Consider the following 18,781-nt stretch of genomic DNA (forward strand, 5'->3'; position numbering starts at 1 on the left):
AAAGGCTGGCTTAAAACTCAACATTCAAAAATCTAAGATCACGGCATCTGGTCCCATCACTTCATGGCAAATAGATGAGGAAACAATGGAAACAGTGATAGACTTTCTTTTCTTGGGCTCCAAAATCACTGCAGATGTTGACTGCAGCCATGAAATTAAAAGACGCTTGGTCCTTGGAAGAAAAGCTATAACCAGCCCAGACAGCATATTAAAAAGCATAGACATTACTTTACCAACAAAAGTCTGTCTAGTCAAAGCTATGGCTTTTCCAGTGATCATGTATTGATGTGAGAGTTGGACTATAAAGAAAGCTGAGCACCAAAGAATTGATGCTTTTGAACGGTGGTGCTGGAGAAGACTCTTGTGAGTCCCTTGGACTGCAAGGAGATCAAACCAGTCAATTGTAAAGGAAATCAGTCCTGAGTATTCAATGGAAGGTCTGATGCTGAAGCTGAAGCTCCAACACTTTGGCTACCTGATGTGAAGAACTGACTCACTGGAAAAGACCAATGAGGAAAGATAGAAGGCAGGAGGAGAAGGGGACAACAGAGGATAAGATGGTTGGAGGGCATCACCAACTCAATGGACATGAGTTTGGGCAAGCTCTGGGAGTTGGTGATGGACAGGGAAGCCTGGTGTGCTGCAGTCCATGAGGTCTTAAAGAATCGCGCATGACTGAGTGACTGAACTGATTATAAATCACACTATCACATCTCCCACGTCAGACTGCCCTCTTCACTGCACAGACCCTGGTACCCTGGTGCGGCTGCTTGGCAGGGTCTCCCTCCTCACCCTTGTCCACCTCAGCCATTCTGTGCAGGAATGCCCTCCTCACCCACTCAGGCTCTGACTCTACACTCGACAGCTTCTCTTTCTCTTAGACTCTGACCAAGGGTGCTGTGCTGTATCACTCTTGCTCTGATCTTGATACCTCACACCATGCCACTGCTTTTTGTCAAAGCCCTCCTTTCCAGCTTGGATTCTGATGAATCATACTGGAAAGGATGCTTCACTCATCATATTTGGGTGCTGACATACTGTGTGGGGGTACTTGAATATGCTCTTACCACCTTAGGAAGGCATCCTCTGGTTTCTAGTTTCCTCCCCCAATCTTGACACCTTGTCACCCTGCTTGGGCTCTAAATACACACGCTGAATTTCCCTCCCACTAGGATACCCTTCTTCCCTTGTTTGAGTTCCAACACTCTTCTTTGGGCCACTGTGACTGCCCTCCATACAGATATTATTTATTATGCTATGCTCCTGAGGATGACTTCTCTAGGACTGGAAGAGAGAAGAAGAGAAAGTGAAAGTGAAGTTGCTCAGTCCGTGTCCGACTCTTTGCAACCGCGTGGACTGTAGTCCACTATGCCCCTCCGTCCATGAGATTTCCCAGGCAAAAGTACTTGAGTGGGTTACCAATTCCTTCTCCAGAAGAAGAGAAAGGAGGGGAAAGAAGGAAAAGGACATACCATTTCCCAGGTTTGCTCATTAGGCCTTCTAGAGGGAAAGGAATGCACGGAAAAGTTTAAAAGTGGTCAATGTGCTTCTTCTGCAATAGTAACAAAAGATTTGGCCTAAGAAAAATGTAATAAGATTTGAAGTTGGATGCCCTTTTCATTGGAGAATGGAACTTTTATTTCTCTTCTAGGTGTTTCATGTCCCCCCCCGCCCCGCCCCCCCCACCAGCCCCGATAGATGACTTCTAAATTAGACATTTAGAAATGAAAAAGCTGGAGTGAATATTTGTGCTTCTAGCCCAATTTTATTGTTTCATAGATGAGGGAACTGAGACCCAGTGAGGTCAAATGGGGCTTTCCTGGTGGCTCAGATGGTAAAGAATCTGCCTACAATGCCAGGGACTTGGGTTTGATCCCTGGGTCAGGAAGATCCTCTGGAGTAGGAAATGGCAACCGACTCCTGTATTCTTGCCTGGAGGATTCCATGGACAGAGGAGCGTCAAATGACTCTCCCAGGTTTCCCAGACAATTTTCTACATCCTGGCCAGTGTTCTTGGCACTCTCTCTTCATTATTATCATTTAAAATTATTTGAGCTTTACAGCACATTTCTAAGAAAAATTAGTTTTTACATTATACCTTATATTTTAAATTGGAGGTTTTTTTTTTTTTTTTCAATAATGATATTGTTCATATAATGCTATATTTTAGGCCCTAAAACATTAAGTAGTATTTTGGTGACTATTTATTTCATTAGATCTAGAAATTAGCCTCACCAATTTGGTTGTTAGTAACATTTTTTGAATACTCTGTTTTATAGCATGCTTACACTATGTTAACTGTTTTGGATAAAGATGCCAAGCAGGTTGATTATTTATCTTACTATTTATCATCATGTAAGACTAATGGTTTGGCAAAATGTATATCAGTTCAGTTCAGTTCAGTCGCTCAGTCGTGTCCGACTCTTTGTGACCCCATGGACCACAGCATGCCAGACTTCTCTGTCCATCACCAACTCCCGGAGTTTACTCAAACTCGGTGATGCCATCCAGCCATCTCATCCTCTGTTGTCCCCTTCTCCTCCCACCTTCAATCTTTCCCAGCATCAGAGTCTTTTCCAATGAGTCAGTTCTTTGCATCAGGTGGCCAGAGTATTGGAGTTTCAGCTTCAACATCAGTTCTTCCAATGTATATGCAGGACTGATTTCCTTTAGGATGGACTGGTTGGATCTTCTTACAGTCCAAGGGACTCCTAAGAGTCTTCTCCAACATCACAGTTCAAAAGCATCAATTCTTCGGCGCTCAGCTTTCTTCACAGTCCAACTCTCACATCCGTACATGACTACTGGAAAAACCATAGCCTTGACTAGACAGACCTTTGTTGGCAAAGTAATGTCTCTGCTTTTTAATGTTGTCTCGGTTGGTCATAACTTTTCTTTCAAGGAGCAAGCGTCTTTTAATTTCACGGCTGCAATCACCATCTGCAGTGATTTTGGAGCCCCCCAAAATAAAGTCTGCCACTGTTTCCATTGTTTCCCCATCTATTTGCCATGAAATGATGGGACTGGATGCCATGATCTTAGTTTTCTGAATGTTGAGCTTTAAGCCAAATTTTTCACTCTCCTCTTTCACTTCCATCAAGAGGCTCTTTAGTTCTTCTTTGCTTTCTGCTATAAGGTGGTGTCATCTGCATATGTGGGGTTATTGATATTTCTCCCGGCAATCTTGATTCTAGCTTGTGCTTCATCCAGCCCATCCAAGCAAAATGTATGTATATGTGTGTGTGTATATATATATATGTATATATATATATAGAGAGAGAGAGAGTGAGAGAGAGAGAGAGAGAGAGCCAAATAGCTGATGAATAAAATTTTATTTTAAAAATCCACAATATAAAATTTGTATTACTTGAAACCCATTCACGTTTGTGGAAAGTTCAACATCTTATCAATGCTGCAGTTCGAATAGGAATGAACAACTTGCTGGGTTTAGGTGAATCATTTAGAACATTCACTGATTTCCAAGAATGACCTTGAGTTATTGGGGTCAAAAGGAAAAACGGGCAACAAACTATATGTAAGGATCCAAGAAAAATCTTGAAGTGTTCCCGTCAGTTGTGTAATTTAAGAACTTAAGTGTAATATGAACCTACTTCTGGCCCTTGGTGAAATATTTGGCCTTTGGCACCAATGTAATTCTGTAAATTAGTAACAGCAAACACACAGATTTCATAATTGGAAGGGACACACCATAAAGATCATTTGGTTGATATTCCTCCAAGGCAGGAATCCTACTATATACCCATGAGTTTGAATCACTTTCAATCACGTGGAAATCACTACCTCCCAAAGCAGTTGTGCCTTATTTTCTGCAGAAATCTTCCTCTTGGTAACTTTTTCCTCTTACTGCTGCCTTCCGTCCTCTGTGGTTAGAACACAGGCAAACCTTCTTCGTGGGCTTCCCTGGTGGCTCAGTGGTAAAGAATATGCTTGCAAAGCAGGAGATGCAGTTCTGATCCCTGGGGAAGATCCCCTGGAACAGGCAATGGCAACCTATTCAGGACTCTTGCCTGGGAAGCCCAGGGATAGAAGAGCCTGGTGGGCTACAGTTCATGGGGTCACAAAAGAGTTGGACACAACTTTAGTGACTAAACAACAACAAAATTTTCTCCATAGGGACAGTCCTGCAGATATGTCCCCCTAGATCCTCATCCTTCTGGAATTTTCTCTCCATGTCTCTTTCTTCCACCAAGTTCCTCGTGGGAAATGAGATAGCCTGCCCCTTGACTGGATTTAGTGCCTCTTTTAAAACGTGCAGTTTTAGGAAGCCATGCACTCTCCCCCGTGAAATACAAGAACAGCACTCTGAATTCCTCTTTCCGTCTTTCTGTCACAGTGAATCGTGGTTTCAGTTTATTTCTGGACAGTGGTAGCTACCAGAAACAACCTTTGCCCTCAAACATCGCGTTCACTTTGCACAAACTTGGTGACCTTACACCTAAGTCGGGTTTTCTTGAACTCTCATCTGAACAAACAAACAATTCACTCTGATCTGCGGATATCCCGTGCGGCGTCAGGAAGGGCCGGGTAGAGCAGTGCCGGCTCTGAGCTCGCCACCGCCGCTCCAGATTGGGTTTCCTTTTTCTCTTGACTTTAAGAAGTAAGACAAAAAAGCAATTCCGGCTAATCTCTTAGAAAATGCTGAGGGTTCCAAGCTCCATTTCAGGAAGCTGGTTTCAACAAGGTAACAAAGAGATCACCAAGGTCAGAAAGGAGGCGAGGGAGATCGACCAGGAGGTGGCATTCAGGTAACTCCCCGAGGGTGAGGGTGGGGAGCCGGCGCCGCCGCGGGTAGGAGTGCGCCCCGCCCGCCAAGAGGCGAGGGCAGCGGCTGTGCGCCCCGGCGTGGACGCGCGCGGGAGTCCAGGCCGGAGAGCGTGTCACCACGTGCTGCGGGGAGGCGGGGACAGGGCCCGCCTCCTCCGGTTATTTGTAAAGAGCGCGGGGCCCGAGCTCAGAGTTTTTACATCGGACTCGCCAGGGATAGTCTTGAGAGAGGGGGAGGGAGGGTGTGGGGGAAAGAAAGAAGGTGAGAGACAGGGACTGACTTACGTGGACAAAAACAGACGCCGAAATACGCAGGCGAGGTGAGAGGTTAGCAGGTCAGCTCACCTACTTCTCTGCTTGCCAAAGAAGATCTGGGAGATCTGGGAGAAGGAGGGTCCCGTTTAGACGGTCAAACCCCGGGACTCCGAAGGGGCCATTTCCTGCAGCTGCCCGGGGACTGCACGCCTCACCCCTTCTAAGTTTGCAGATGGAATTAATCAGAAAGAAAGGAAGGGGAGGTGGGGTTCTGTAGCCACTGTAGTTTTCTTCCTAAAAAGTGACGGGCTTTAGATCCGGAAGGAGCATGTGGCATCACACTGCAAGCTAATCCTGGAATGTCTGCAAACTCCGGTCCGGAGCAGTTGGCCCCAAGCCCGGCGGGGCGTCCGAGGGCTCCGGCCTCGCAGTGCCTCCGAGGCCGACCGGCGGGTAGCCAGGTGGCCTTTATCTCTGTCCCCCTTTGTCCTTTTTATCTCAGGCTCTCCAGGAGGCCCGGGGGCCCGCTCTGTCTATCGCTCCCACCCCCCGGGCTGCACCGCCACTTCAATGCCCGGCAGGTCGCGGGCTGCTGCTATTTCGAAGGCGCCGGAGGACCAGGTGCGCCCCGCGCCACCGCTGACCCGGACCGGCGCCGACGCCTGACCGGCGTCCTTGGGCACCGACGCGGCTGCGCCCGGCACATCCCTGTGCGCTCCAGTCCGTTTTGGGCCCGTGAGGGGCAACCGCGGCCAGGATGGCCCCGGGTCGAGCGGTGGCTGGGCTCCTGCTGTTGGCGGCCGCTGGCCTCGGAGGGGAGGCGGAGGTGCCCGGGCTCGCCTTCAGCGAGGATGTGCTGAGCGTGTTCGGCGCCAACCGGAGCCTGTCGGCGGCGCAGCTCGGGCGCCTGTTGGAGCGGCTGGGAACCGCCCCCGTGGAGGGCGCCCCCGAGCCGGGACAGCTGCACTTCAACCAGGTAGGGCCGGGCCGCCCTTCCCCAAACGCCGGGGTGTCCGGAGACGTCCATTTGTACTTGAACGTTGATTAAAGGGGACGAGCGCAGGAGAAAGAACTTGGTTTTGTCTCTCAAGTGTGAGGCGGGTCCTGTTTTTTTACTGGATCTGACTTTCTAGCCGAGGTTAAAGGGCTGGCGGTGACAAGGCAACCAGAAACTGCAGTTTTATGCCTGATGAGTTGAGCCATCGGACGCTTGTGGTTATAAGGTTTTATGCAAAAGTTTATGAAGTAGTTGAGTGCGGGAAGCACCTTGAGAGATGCGTTTGAGATAGGAATGGAGTACTGAAGTCTTCCTGGCAGAGATAGTGGCTTACAGGCACCCCCGTTAACAGCTGCTTGGTGGGTAACAGCTGCTAGCAAGGTATAATGTAGTTCTGTCTTTCCCCTGTAAGTTACATGAGGCACTTAGGGCTGAAGGGCTTATTGTATAGAGACCAGGAGGCCGAGGGGGCCCTGAGACCAAGATCACACATCAACTGGTGATGGAACTGGGTTTAAAGCCATAGTTTTTATTCATCTATCAGGTCAAAGGTTTGGTTCTAATATTCATTCATTCATTCAAATAAAAAGAAAAAAACCCCAAACCTATCTTAGTACAGATACACAGCATTATTTAGGCGTTTGGTAATTCCTAAGATTTAAGGATCACCCTAAGTTACCTAGGCACAGTTAAGACCATACCTGTCAGTTAACTTCAAAAAAGGTATTAGAGAGTCTTCGATATTTCCATAATAAATAGCTTATGATTATTTCTTAAAATTGTGAAATAAGCAAAGTGTGCTTTTAGCATCCTTCCCAAAAATCCCCTCTCCTTTTTAAAACCCTGTTAACTCAGTGCTTTGATTGTTTTTTTTTCCCCCTTCTGCTGTGGTTCCAGTGATAACTGATGATGAATGGCAGTATTCAGTACTTTCCGTATTGTTTATCACTTCTGGGTGATGTTAGTTTGTGTTACAAAAAGTTTTGTGGTCCAAAATGTTTGGGAATGTTAAAAAATGTTTGGGAATGTTATACTGTTACTCTACTCTTGATAATCTAGAGTTTCCCAATGTATCTGGCCTTCGATTACAATTAGGGAAATTTTAATCTGATAGTGAAATGAAAGTTGCTCAGTCGTGTCTTTGTGACCCCATGGACTATACAGTTCATGGAATTCTCCAGGCCAGAATACTGGAGTGGGGGGTGGTGGTGGTTTAGTTGCTAAGTCATGTCCTACTCTTGTGACCCTATGGACTGTAGCCCGCCAGGCTTCTCTGTCCATGGGATTCTCCAGGCAAGAATAAATACAGGAGTGGGTAGCCCTTCCCTTCTCCAGGGGATCTTCCCAGGCAGGAATCGAACCTAGGTCTCTCACACTGCAGGCAGATTCTTTACCACCAGGGAGGCCCCTTTAACCAGATAAATTTTTTGTTGATAACCTTATAGTTTGGCATTCATTTTGTTAGAAATATCTTACCTCAATTAAAACATGCAGTACATAAGAAGTATAAGATTCTGATGCCATGAAGTATCAGAGTGCATGTCCTTTGATCTAGAAGGGTTTTATGGTCCTCTTATATAAGTTCTTTAGTAAACTCTCTATCCGATTCTTGCATGGCATTACATGCCAGAATGTAATGGCTAAGAAATGATATATTGGAAGAGCTGAAATGACTTCATATTATATTGATGTTTTAGAAAATAAGGCAAACAACTAACTTCATAAGTATTTTCCATCTAGTTGCAGCCTCTTCAATCAAGGGAAACAGCTGAGCTGACTGAAGTATTTCTAGATAGGAGCAGGAGTGGTCGGTCATCTGCTTGGAAAGATGCCTGGGGACTTGACTTGCAGCTGCATATCTGTAGCCTACATATTGTTTTGACTTAAATTATCTCCTTATCTTGCAGTGTTTGGAGGTGCTGATGAATTATAAAGGGACAAAAGACCCCTGAGCCACACCTTGGCAAAGACAGTGGAAAATATACCTAAATAATTTAGGAAGTTGCTTAAGTTTGTTAGCAATATGATTCTCAGTTTATGAGTAAGTAGGTACCTCAATAGGTAAATTATAATATAGGTAAATTATACAACAACATGATGTATGTTGACACCTTGTTTTTCTTTCTTCTGTTTGCATATTTAACTACCCTCTTTATGGCCTCTGTGGACATCAAAAAGAGATGAGAAAAAGCCCCTAATTACTTTGGAAACAAAGGGAAGCCAAGGAAAATTTATCACTTGATCAGACCTAGCAAACATGTTTGATGTTCTAAAAAAGTTCTACTGATAACAACCATCATCAGTTAATGGTCAGTTAAATGAAATGCCATTCCAGAAGAATCTGTTAATTTGCTGTCAGTTACGTCTGCTCCAGCAGGAGACTATCCAGTTTGGAGCAAAATTTAGGGCTGTTAATATCTCCATACCGTAAAGAAGGTAACTTCAGTTTCCTCACCTGCAGCAAAGTAGAATAATAATATATGTGAAAAACAGGATTTTCTGACTTTGAAGACAGTTGAAAAGATAGAGTTTATTTCTTTGGACCAGGGATTTATTGAATCTTGTATGAGATCTATTTACAAATGACATTGTTCCTTTGGATGAGAGCTTAAGCCAGTTTTTCCGCAGACTGCTAAAAATTTAAACAGTTCCGGAAGGTTTTCTAATGTTTTTTTCAGTATCCCTAAATACTATTAGGAGAAGAAAATGGCACCCCACTCCAGTACTCTTGCCTGGAAAATCCCATGGACAGAGGAGCGTGGTAGGCTACAGTCTACGGGTAGGCTCAGTCAGACACGACTGAGCGACTTCACTTTCATGTTTCACTTTCATGCATTGGAGAAGGAAATGGTAACCCTACTCCAGTGTTTTTGCCTGGAGAATCCCAGGGACATCGGAGCCTGGCGGGCTGCCGTCTATGGGGTTGCACAGAGTCGGACACAACTAAAGCGACTTAGCAGCAGCAGCAGCAAGTACTATTAAATTAGCTTGTTGCTCTGGGAGATCAAAGTGACCTAAGTTCAAACTGGAGACAATAGAATGATTGAGTTTACTGTTTTGCTTCTCCTGGTTTTTGAGGGTACAAAGAGCAGGTAGAAGAAGTAGGCCAAACTATTGAGAGGAAGGAGCTCTTTTATCTAAATGGGTCTCTGGGGCCTAAGACAAAGTGTAGGTCTGCTCTATCTGAGGGAGTTTCTAGAATACAAAGGGATCGCTTCTTGGCCTTTTGGCTAAGAAGTGTAGAATACAAAGGGAAGCCCCAGCTGAGTGAATACCCTGGGTGATTAATTGAGGGGATTTAAGAATGGGCTCAGTGCCACCTTTTGTTTGTTCTGATAGTCCTTTCTCATTCTCCAAGTGGCCTTTCTCTTCATTTCTCCTTCAAAACCCCTCATTTCTAAATTATCACACTCAGCTGCAGGAAATGTTATATTGAAATCAGTCTCCTGGGGAGGGTTAGTGGGGGTGATGGGGGTGTGGGTGTGGCTGTGGCAGGTTGGCCTTTGAGGCAGCCTTTGTTTCCCACCATCTCTCTGCCTTTGACTTTTGCTTCTCTCTCCTAACCAGTTTTTCATTTGATACAAATCTTGCAGCATAGCTCCTGCATCTTTTTTTTTTTTTCATTCACAGGATGTTTTAAAACATCTTTCAATTCATAGTCAATCTTCATAAAGCAATACTTGGAGTATGCCTCTCTTCTTTCAGTTCTCCTCCATGATTTCTCTTGGCTGGTGAAGTCTAAATCTGGAGTCTGGCATTTGAGGCTCTGCACAGCAAGGTTAACCCTGAGATATCAACCTAACCTGCCCAGACCTAGCACTTCCTACATTAAACTAGTTACTCTTGTACAACTTCACCGTATATTTTTATTCAAGCACTTTTTACCTCGTTATCTTCCTTGCACCCTTTCCTGTTCCCAGCTGGGTTGTCCTTCATTTCCTTGAATTACCCTCTCAAAATCTTACACTTTTAAAAACCCAGCTACACTCTTCCATAAAATATTTCTAGGACTGCACAGCCACTGCTGATTTGCCGATTTCTCTTTTTTTGAATTATTGAAATTTTTTCATGATGCTGATGAGACAGCTATTCATGTGTTCTAGAAATATTTTGAATAACTACTATACTCTAATTAGAGCGGTCTTTAAAAGTACAAACCTAACCATACTGCCCAGTTAAATACCTTCGAGACAAACTTTGAACACTTAAAAGTGGCTTAAGTGTTTTTATGATCTGGTTCTTGTATATTTCCCAAGTCTTATCCTTTGCTACTACTCCAGTCTTCATAGACTGCTAGTAGTTCCTGGTTCTGCATACACATTTGCTTATGTTTTAGGTATCAGTTTAGATATTACTTCTTCCAAGAAGCCTTTCGTAGCCTGTTCGGGGGTTTAGTAGAAGCCCCTATATTAATTGGCGCCTCTGCAATCATAACATATATTGAAATGGTAGTATAATATGTAAATAATTTATATATATTTTAATTTTCTGTTCACATGGTTGAATGTCCTCCCCTCCTCTGATATGATTTTGAATAAATTGAGGGAATGATCTGACTCATCTCTTCAGGGGCTAGTGTAATGCCTGGTACACAACACATATTCATTATATGTGTATGTATATATATATTATATATATGTATATTTTATATATATATATATACATTCTTTTTTAGCTGAGCCAGGTGGGGTCTTAGTTCCCTGACCAGTTCAGTTCCCTGAACCTGGGCCCTCAGCAGTGAAAGCTCCATGTCCTAAACACTGGACCGCCATGGAATTTCCCGTTATATGTATTTTTGAATGAATGAGTGAAGATTGCTTAATATGAGTAAGGCAGTTTGAGCCCGCCGGAGAAGGCAATGGCACCCCAGTCCAGCACTCTTGCCTGGAAAATCTCATGGATGAAGGAGCCTGGTGGGCTGCAGTGCATGGGGTCGCTAAGAGTCTGGCACGATTGAACGACTTCACTTTGACTTTTCACTTTCACGCATTGGAGAAGGAAATGGCAACCCACTCCAATGTTCTTGCCTGGAGAAGCCCAGGGATGGGGGAGCCTGGTGAGCTGCCGTCTATGGGGTCGCACAGAGTCAGACACGACTGAAGCGACTTAGCAGCAGCAGCAGCAGCAGCAGCTGTTTGAGCCCGCACATGACTTTAGTTTCTAGGTAGATGTATGACATAGTGCACGTATGACTATAATGTATAATAGAATGATATATTTGATTAAAGAATTTTAGACTAAAGTGGAATGGGATCGGACTTGTGTTTTTAGAAAATTCTTCTGCATGAATGTGTGGAATGTGTCAGAGTGGGTCGAGACAGGAGCTAAGGAGGAAACTGCAGTGGTTTGTAGGAGCTGTAATGATTGCTTGAACCTGGAGAGGCTGTCAGGAGGTAGCATAAAGGCTCTGCCTTCTCTTAGGAAAGCATGACTGAGGAGTAGGAAAAAAGTCCCAAAGACAGGTATTTTCTACTGCAGCCTTTTGTCTGTACTGGTCATGCAACTATTATTAGACCTTTCCTTTCATTAATTTATGGCCCAAGGATGCCGGAGGAAGAGACAGGGAGGTAACTGTTGGCTTATTTCAGTGGGGTCAGGCTGGTGGTTTGTAGCAAACACAGGGGTGTGTGTGTGGTTATTACATGCATGCTGTATGCATAACTTGTTGTCATTTATTGTACTTTTTCCTGGTATGTGAGCGGGTAACGGTGCATTAGATGAAGGACATGCTGGGAAGCACCGATTGTAGATGAATGAGAGAAAGCATCTGTTGTTGCCCTCTTTTTTTTTTTTTCTTTCTTTTATGTTCTGAAAAATGATGGGTTCAATATCCTAGGAAAGACTTTCAGGTGAAAAACTGTTTGGAATGGCATGATGGAAGGGTGTGGTTGTACTTACGTCTTTGGTGTCTTTTCCTTTAAGACAATGGATTTACTCTGATTTATTATATCATTCTATTTAACTTGACTGTGTACAGTGTGATCATTGTTTCCAAAAGGTTTTGAGAAAGTGAGAGACATTCATAGCTCACTTGACCATGATGTCAAGAGCTTTAGTTTGCTCCCTTGCCAGGGATGATGGTAATCCATATAAGGAAATATCCTTCATTCTTTCCATATCTAACTCCCAAATTTGCATGTTCACCCACTACCCTAGGAGTCACACAGACCCTTGTGTACATAACATAAATAATTATATCTAAGGATTTATTTTTTTTTCTTTTTCTGTATGACATACTCCTAACCAATTTATTTGTATTAACGCATTTCAAGATCACAACAATCCTGTGATAACGATACCATTATTAACTTTACACAGGAGAAATATGTGGTTCCGAGAGTTATGTAACTCAACGAAAATCAAACAGTAAGTGATAGAACCGCAGACAATCCTAAATCCTGTTGACTAAAAAAGATGTACAACTTGAGAGCTGCGAGTTAAGTTTTATTTGGAGCAAAATGAGGACTGCAACCGAGGAGACAGCACCTCAGTTAGTTCTGGGAGACTGCTCCAAAGAGGCAGTGTGGGAAGGCCAATAGATAATATTTTGGTGAAGGAGGAGTTCAATGCAATTATGTGCTCGTTTTACAAAAGGTTTTCTGCTAGTTATTAGGAGCTGATGTCATCAGGAAGGGATTTAGTACTTTTTTAAATAGGAGGAAATGCAAAGATTGGCTTATGAAATCAGTTTCTGAAAATATTTGACTATATTCCAGCAGAGTGCCTGGAGCGCAGAGTGCCCCACTCCAGCCTGAGCTTCCTCAGGGGGTGCTGAAGGTCAGCAGCTGCAGCAGCGCAGGGCTCAACCTCTGCAGATGCAGGTGGCAAAAGTCCTTGTTGTTCAGCCGCTGGCAATGCCCTTGGCAAGTGTCAGTTTGTAGTTGACAACACATAAAATAGTGGATTTTTTGAATTTTACTTTAGAAAATCATACTGTCTCTAGCCAGGGCAACTGGTACCTCAGATTTTGGTCTAACCATCAATTACTTATCTAGCTACATTACTTAGTCACTTTAAGGGCAAAAAAATTATAATGATGATGATGGGTCCTTGTCCTCGGAGAGCTTTTAATCTAAGAAATAGGTGGGAAGTTGTGGGAAATATGTAAGGCAAAACTGCAGTAGTTAAATAATCACTGAAAGAAATATTACCAGACATATCACAAGACTGTGTGTCATTAATTGCCAAATGAACACTTTTGGTAGCATGCTCTAATTGCTGAAAAGAGTGAGGGAGCCTTTTGGGAAACACCTCGTGAAGGAGTTACTACTCAGTCAGTTCTCTTTTTTTTTTTTTGGAGAATTTTGCTTGTTTGGTTTGGCTTTTAAAATACTTATTTGATGAATATCCGCTAGTACAAAATGTCTGTGCTATTGATCACAAGATGGATTTTCCAGTGGGTTCCTAATAGAAGGAAAATTCTCTAATAGAAGGAAAATTTATTTTATTTCTTTCTTATATGTTGAATTTTTCTTGGAGAAAATATTTTGGCAATAATAGTTCTCCTAATTCTGAGTTTCAAAGTTTTCCTGGAGAACAGCATATTAATCAACTTCTTTCTTCTGTGGATAGACTGTGGGTATGGGAGGAATACCCATGTCTAGTGTTAATTTTTTCAGTCTTGTTCTCACTTTTACTCCAGAAGAATTCTACCAATGAATTTACTCTCTCTTCTGGCAGTTTAGAGTATACGTTCTTCTTTTTTTAAAAAAATTGTGCCATATTCTCTCTGGCAGGTAGTTCTTTTTTATGCTTATTAATTAATCATCTTTTTTTTTTAAATTGATGTACAGTGCTATATGTTACTGGTGTACAATATAGTGATTCACAGCTTTTAAAAATTATGCTTCATTTATAGTTACAAAATATTGGTTATGTTCCATACATTGTACAATACATCCTTATAACATATTATACATTGTAGTTTGCTCCTCTTAATCCTGCAAGTCCTCCTTTTTCATGCCTGTGAAGCAGCTGCGTTGCTGACTGCATAATACTGGAGAAAGAGGATGGTGCGTCAGTGCTAGGGAATGAGTTGAAGCAATGAGGGAAGAGCAGAGTATTTTAACAGAATTCCTAACTCTTGGACTCTCGTGCCGCTAAGGTGAGAGTTTGAACTCTAACACAGTTATGAAGAGGGGGCTAGTAAACTTTCCCCCTTAATGAGGTAGATCTTCATCTCCCTTTAGAGATGTTCAAAGTGGAGTAGCTGAGTGGGAGATTTTGAGTTTTTGTGCTTTCCATGGTTCACACCATATTTCTGTTTCTTGAGGATGCCCACCTTGGGAAATGTTGAGGGGCAAAGTCTTCATTTTCCCATCATAAAAACCCATGGCTTTTCAACTATGACTGCAGCTTAAGAATTTTTTCTTTACATTCAGTATATATTTGAATCCTCGAGATTCTATTTCCTTTGCTGGTAGTAGGGGCTTGAGGAAGAAGACTATTGAAAGAGTCCCTTGGACAGCAAGGATATCAAACCAGTCAATACGAAAGGAAATCAACCTTGAATATTCATTGGAAGGACTGATCCTGAAGCTGAAACTCCAATGCTTTGGCCACCTGATGCAAAAAGCAGACTCACTGGAAAAGACCCTGCTGCAGGAAAAGACTGAAGGCAGGAGAAGGGGACAACAGAGGATGAGATGGTTGGATGGCATCACTGACTCAATGGATATGAATTTGAGCAAACTCCAGGAGATTGTGAAGAACAGGAAAGGCTGGCATGCTGCAATCCATGGGGTCGCAAAGAGTCAGACACGAGTAAGCAACTGAACAACAACAACCAATGGGGTTGGGGGAGAAAATAGGAATATAAATAGGCATGGGAAATAGGCCTGAAGTTAAGGAGGATTGACATTTCTTAGGGAAAAGCAAAGCAACTTGCAGTGAGGGTTAGTCTAATGCGGTTGGTAATAAGAGTTTGCCAGTTACTTGGATTCAGAGTGGCATTTCCTCAAGGGACTGTCCATATTATTAAGTGTGCACAGTTAATATTAGGATCATTTACAATGCAATTTGTTAAAAAAAAAAAGATTGCTACTAAACTCTATAAAACCTAAGAAACTTGTAGGTTTCAGAGAGTGTTCCCATTTCCAGTTCCAGGTGATGGTAGATTCTTGTTTGTAATTGAATATTGAAACTAATTTATTCTCCAACTGTTCCCAGTGTCTGTCTCAGGAGCCAAATGGATTTGCCGAGTCTTGAGATTTATTTTATAAAGAAATGAAACTATCACTGAATTACCTTTGTGATGATGGAATTTCGGAACATAGAAAATCTTCAGAATGGAGCCTTGTTTAATTTGGTTTTCATATCCTTCCAAAGATCCTCTGTTGTTTTTCTTGGCCTGAGGTTTAAGGAGAACAAAAACAAAAATCTGTGAATTCTAGATCAAAGGTGTTAACCTGAAAAGTAGTATTATGCCTTCCAAGTCCAAATATTTAGTACCTGACTTTATTTATACTTAACTGAATAGAGAAAAAAACTCAGGCAAGCCTTGATAAGGCCTCTAAGGCTTTATTTCTGTGAACCTAGTTCAAAAATAATACACTTGTCATCGATACATTCAGTGGGTTTCTTAGGTCTCTAACTATAGAATAGAGTACAACAAAATGGTTAACAATTTAGTCATGGTAGTTAAACCAGGCCTGGGCTGAAATTCTGTCACTTATTAGCTGGGGAATCACAGCCAAGTGACTTAACCTCGTTAATCTTCAGTTTTCACATCTGTGACCTGAAAGAATGAAAACTTATAATAGGGTGGTTGTGAACTAACATATACGAACAATAATAATAATTACTGAGCATTCATTCTATTTTAGGCACTTCTGTATTTAGTGTATTATGTGTAGTAAATCAAATAAAGAAGCTGTATTTTCCTGTATTACTTCAAATAGCAAGTAAAAAGACAATGCATGTAAAATACTTAGCCTGGCTCAAATTATGTGCTCAATGTATAGTTATTTTCATTATAATACTATGTTGGTTGATATACTATGTTACTATGTTAGGCTTTTTAATAGCTTAAAGATGATGCTGTGAAAGTGCTACACTCAATACGCCAGCAAATTTGGAAAACTCAGCAGTGGCCACAGGACTGGAAAAGGTCAGTTTTCATTCCAACCCCAAAGAAAGGCAATGCCAAAGAATGCTCAAACGAGCGCACAATTGCACTCATCTCACACGCTGGTAAAGTAATGCTCAAACTTCTCCAAGCCAGGCTTCAGCAATACGTGAACCGTGAACTTCCAGATGTTCAAGCTGGTTTTAGAAAAGGCAGAGGAACCAGAGATCTAATTGCCAACATCCGCTGGATCATGGAAAAAGCAAGACAGTTCGAGAAAAACGTCTATTTCTGCTTTATTGACTATGCCAAAGCCTTTGACTATGTGGATCACAATAAACTGTGGAAAATTCTCAAAGAGATGGGAGTACCAGACCACCTGACGTGCCTCTTGCGAAACCTATATGCAGGTCAGAAAGCAACAGTTAGAACTGGACATGGAACAAGACTGGTTGCAAGTAGGAGAAAGAGTACGTCAAGGCTGTATATTGTCACCCTGCTTATTTAACATATATGCAGAGCACATCATGAGAAACACTGGGCTGGAAGAAGCACAAGCTGGAATCAAGATTGCCGGGAGAAATAGCAATAACCTCAGATATGCAGATGACACCACCCTTATGGCAGAAAGTGAAGAGGAACTAAAAAGCCTCTTGATGAAAGTGAAAGAGGAGAGTGAAAAAGTTGGCTTAAAGCTCAACATTCAGAAAACGAAGATCATGGCATCTGGTCCCAACACTTCATTAGAAATAGATGGGGAAACAGTAGAAATAGTGTCAGACTTTATGTTTGGGGGCTTCAAAATCACTGCAGATGGTGACTACAGCCATGAAATTAAAAGATGCTTACTCCTTGGAAGAAAAGTTATGACCAACCTATTCAAATAGCATATTCAAAAGCAGAGACATTACTTTGCCAACAAAGATCCGTCTAGTCAAGGCTGTGGTTTTTCTAGTGATCATGTATGGATGTGAGAGTTGGACTGTGAAGAAAGCTGAGCACTGAAGAATTGATGCTTTTGAACTGTGGTATTGGAGAAGACTCTTGAGAGTCCCTTGGACTGCAAGAAGATCCAACCAATCCATCCTACAGGAGATCAGTCCTGGGTGTTCTTTGGAAGGAATGATGATAAAGCTGAAACTCCAGTACTTTGGCCACCTCATGCGAAGAGTTGACTCATTGGAAAAGACTCTTTTGCTGGGAGGGATTGGGGGCAGGAGAAGAAGGGGAGGACAGAGGATGAGATGACTGGATGGCATCACCAACTCCTTGGATGTGAGTTTGAGAGAACTCCGGGAGTTGGTGATGGACAGGGAGGCCTGGCGTACTGCAATTCATGGGTTTGCAAAGAGTTGGACATGAGTGAGTGACTGAACTGAACTGAACTATCTTTAACAAAATTGTTTTTCAGTGGAGGCCGGGGCACCTTAGGGTCAGTCAACTTGGAAGAAAGCACTGCTATAAAAAGAGGGCAGGGATTAATGAAATAAAAAGTTCAGTGAGAACTACATCAGTCCAGTGAATTTGGTGTTCGTTTCCATGGTGATTCTCCTCTTGAGAAAGACTTTACTATTTGCCTCGTGTTCCTTTTCATCAAACAGTGGTAATAAACTCCTGAAAATGTAAACATTAGAGACTAATGACATAATTTGAGTATTTCAATAGACATTGAAATTGTAAACATTCCCTCTTTTCCAGGGGGCTTCAGAGGCTTTATTTAGGGGTTTTATAATTTATTTTTGTAATTTTTGTTTTATAATTTTTGTCCAAAGTTTACATCAATACTGAAATGTGAATGATTGGAAGTCCACATTATACTTGTAGAAATGGATCTAATTGTGTTTTTAAGTTCAAGACCTCCATATGGGTTTTGCAAGCCAGAAGTATCTCCAGACTCAGTTGACCTTTTCAGTTGGAAAGTAGGTGAGAGAACAGGAGCCATTGTGGTCTCGCAGTGATAAGTGAGGGACATTTCTCTTCAGGGACAGGGAAGGAGAAGTTAGGCCAAACTTCAAAGGAGAGGTAAAATTAGGAGTGTGATTCTGATTTGGGTCACACACCCCGCTGTAAATGACTATTGAACATATATGCTGGAAAGCACATGGACCCTTCTAGTAAGGGAGGCATCCTATTGATGGTATCAGGTGCTTGAGTTTCAGTAGCAAATCATGATGCTGTGCAGTTTTCTTTAGGAAAAAGGATCTCAGAATTCAGGTATATCCTTTGGTTACTTTTCTTACACATATTAGTGAGAAAGTCTAGACACTGGACTAGAAAGTCTGTAATCTTGGGGTGAATGCTGTTTAAGTAAATGTTCAGCTAGGGCCTTCACTCTAGCAGAGGAAGCAAGTCCTGGTGGTAGAGGTAGTTAACACTTACGGAGTACTTGTCATGTGCCGGGCATTATACCTTCTTATGTACTGTCCCAATAAGCCTCTTAATCTCACCAGGTAAGTACTCTAGGTATTCCGTAAAGAAACCCAGTCTCGCTGAGACACCTCCCTCAGCCTCACAGTTCAGAAATTGCAGAGTGAGGATTCCACTCCAGAGTGACTCAACTTCAAAACCCATGCTCTCTCCACTGTTGCTTCTCATATGGAAGAATATAATCCTGGTTTGTTTTCCAAAATCCTTAGTGCCTCATATATTATCCAAGTACCTAGGTGTCAAGGTAGAAC

General features: G+C 42.5%; 1 protein-coding gene across 3 annotated transcripts in view; it reads left to right on the plus strand.

The window, feature by feature from the left end:
* Positions 1-4,433: 4,433 nt before the first annotated feature.
* SLC39A8 (solute carrier family 39 member 8) overlaps positions 4,434-18,781 on the plus strand; it is an 83,169-nt gene continuing 68,821 nt past the window's right edge. Inside the window, exons 1-2 of one of the 3 annotated variants that reach the window (XM_069593613.1) lie at positions 4,434-4,766; positions 5,543-6,016. In XM_069593613.1, the coding sequence (XP_069449714.1) occupies positions 5,798-6,016 (219 nt within the window). In that variant the 5' untranslated portion in view covers positions 4,434-4,766; positions 5,543-5,797. Of the gene's footprint in view, positions 4,767-4,865; positions 5,121-5,542; positions 6,017-18,781 lie in introns of those variants that run through there. The other 2 variants (XM_069593612.1, XM_069593614.1) reach the window with 2 other exon arrangements.

Source organism: Ovis canadensis, chromosome 6, assembly GCF_042477335.2.
Source record: "Ovis canadensis isolate MfBH-ARS-UI-01 breed Bighorn chromosome 6, ARS-UI_OviCan_v2, whole genome shotgun sequence".
In the NCBI taxonomy this organism is placed as follows: Eukaryota; Metazoa; Chordata; class Mammalia; order Artiodactyla; family Bovidae; genus Ovis; species Ovis canadensis.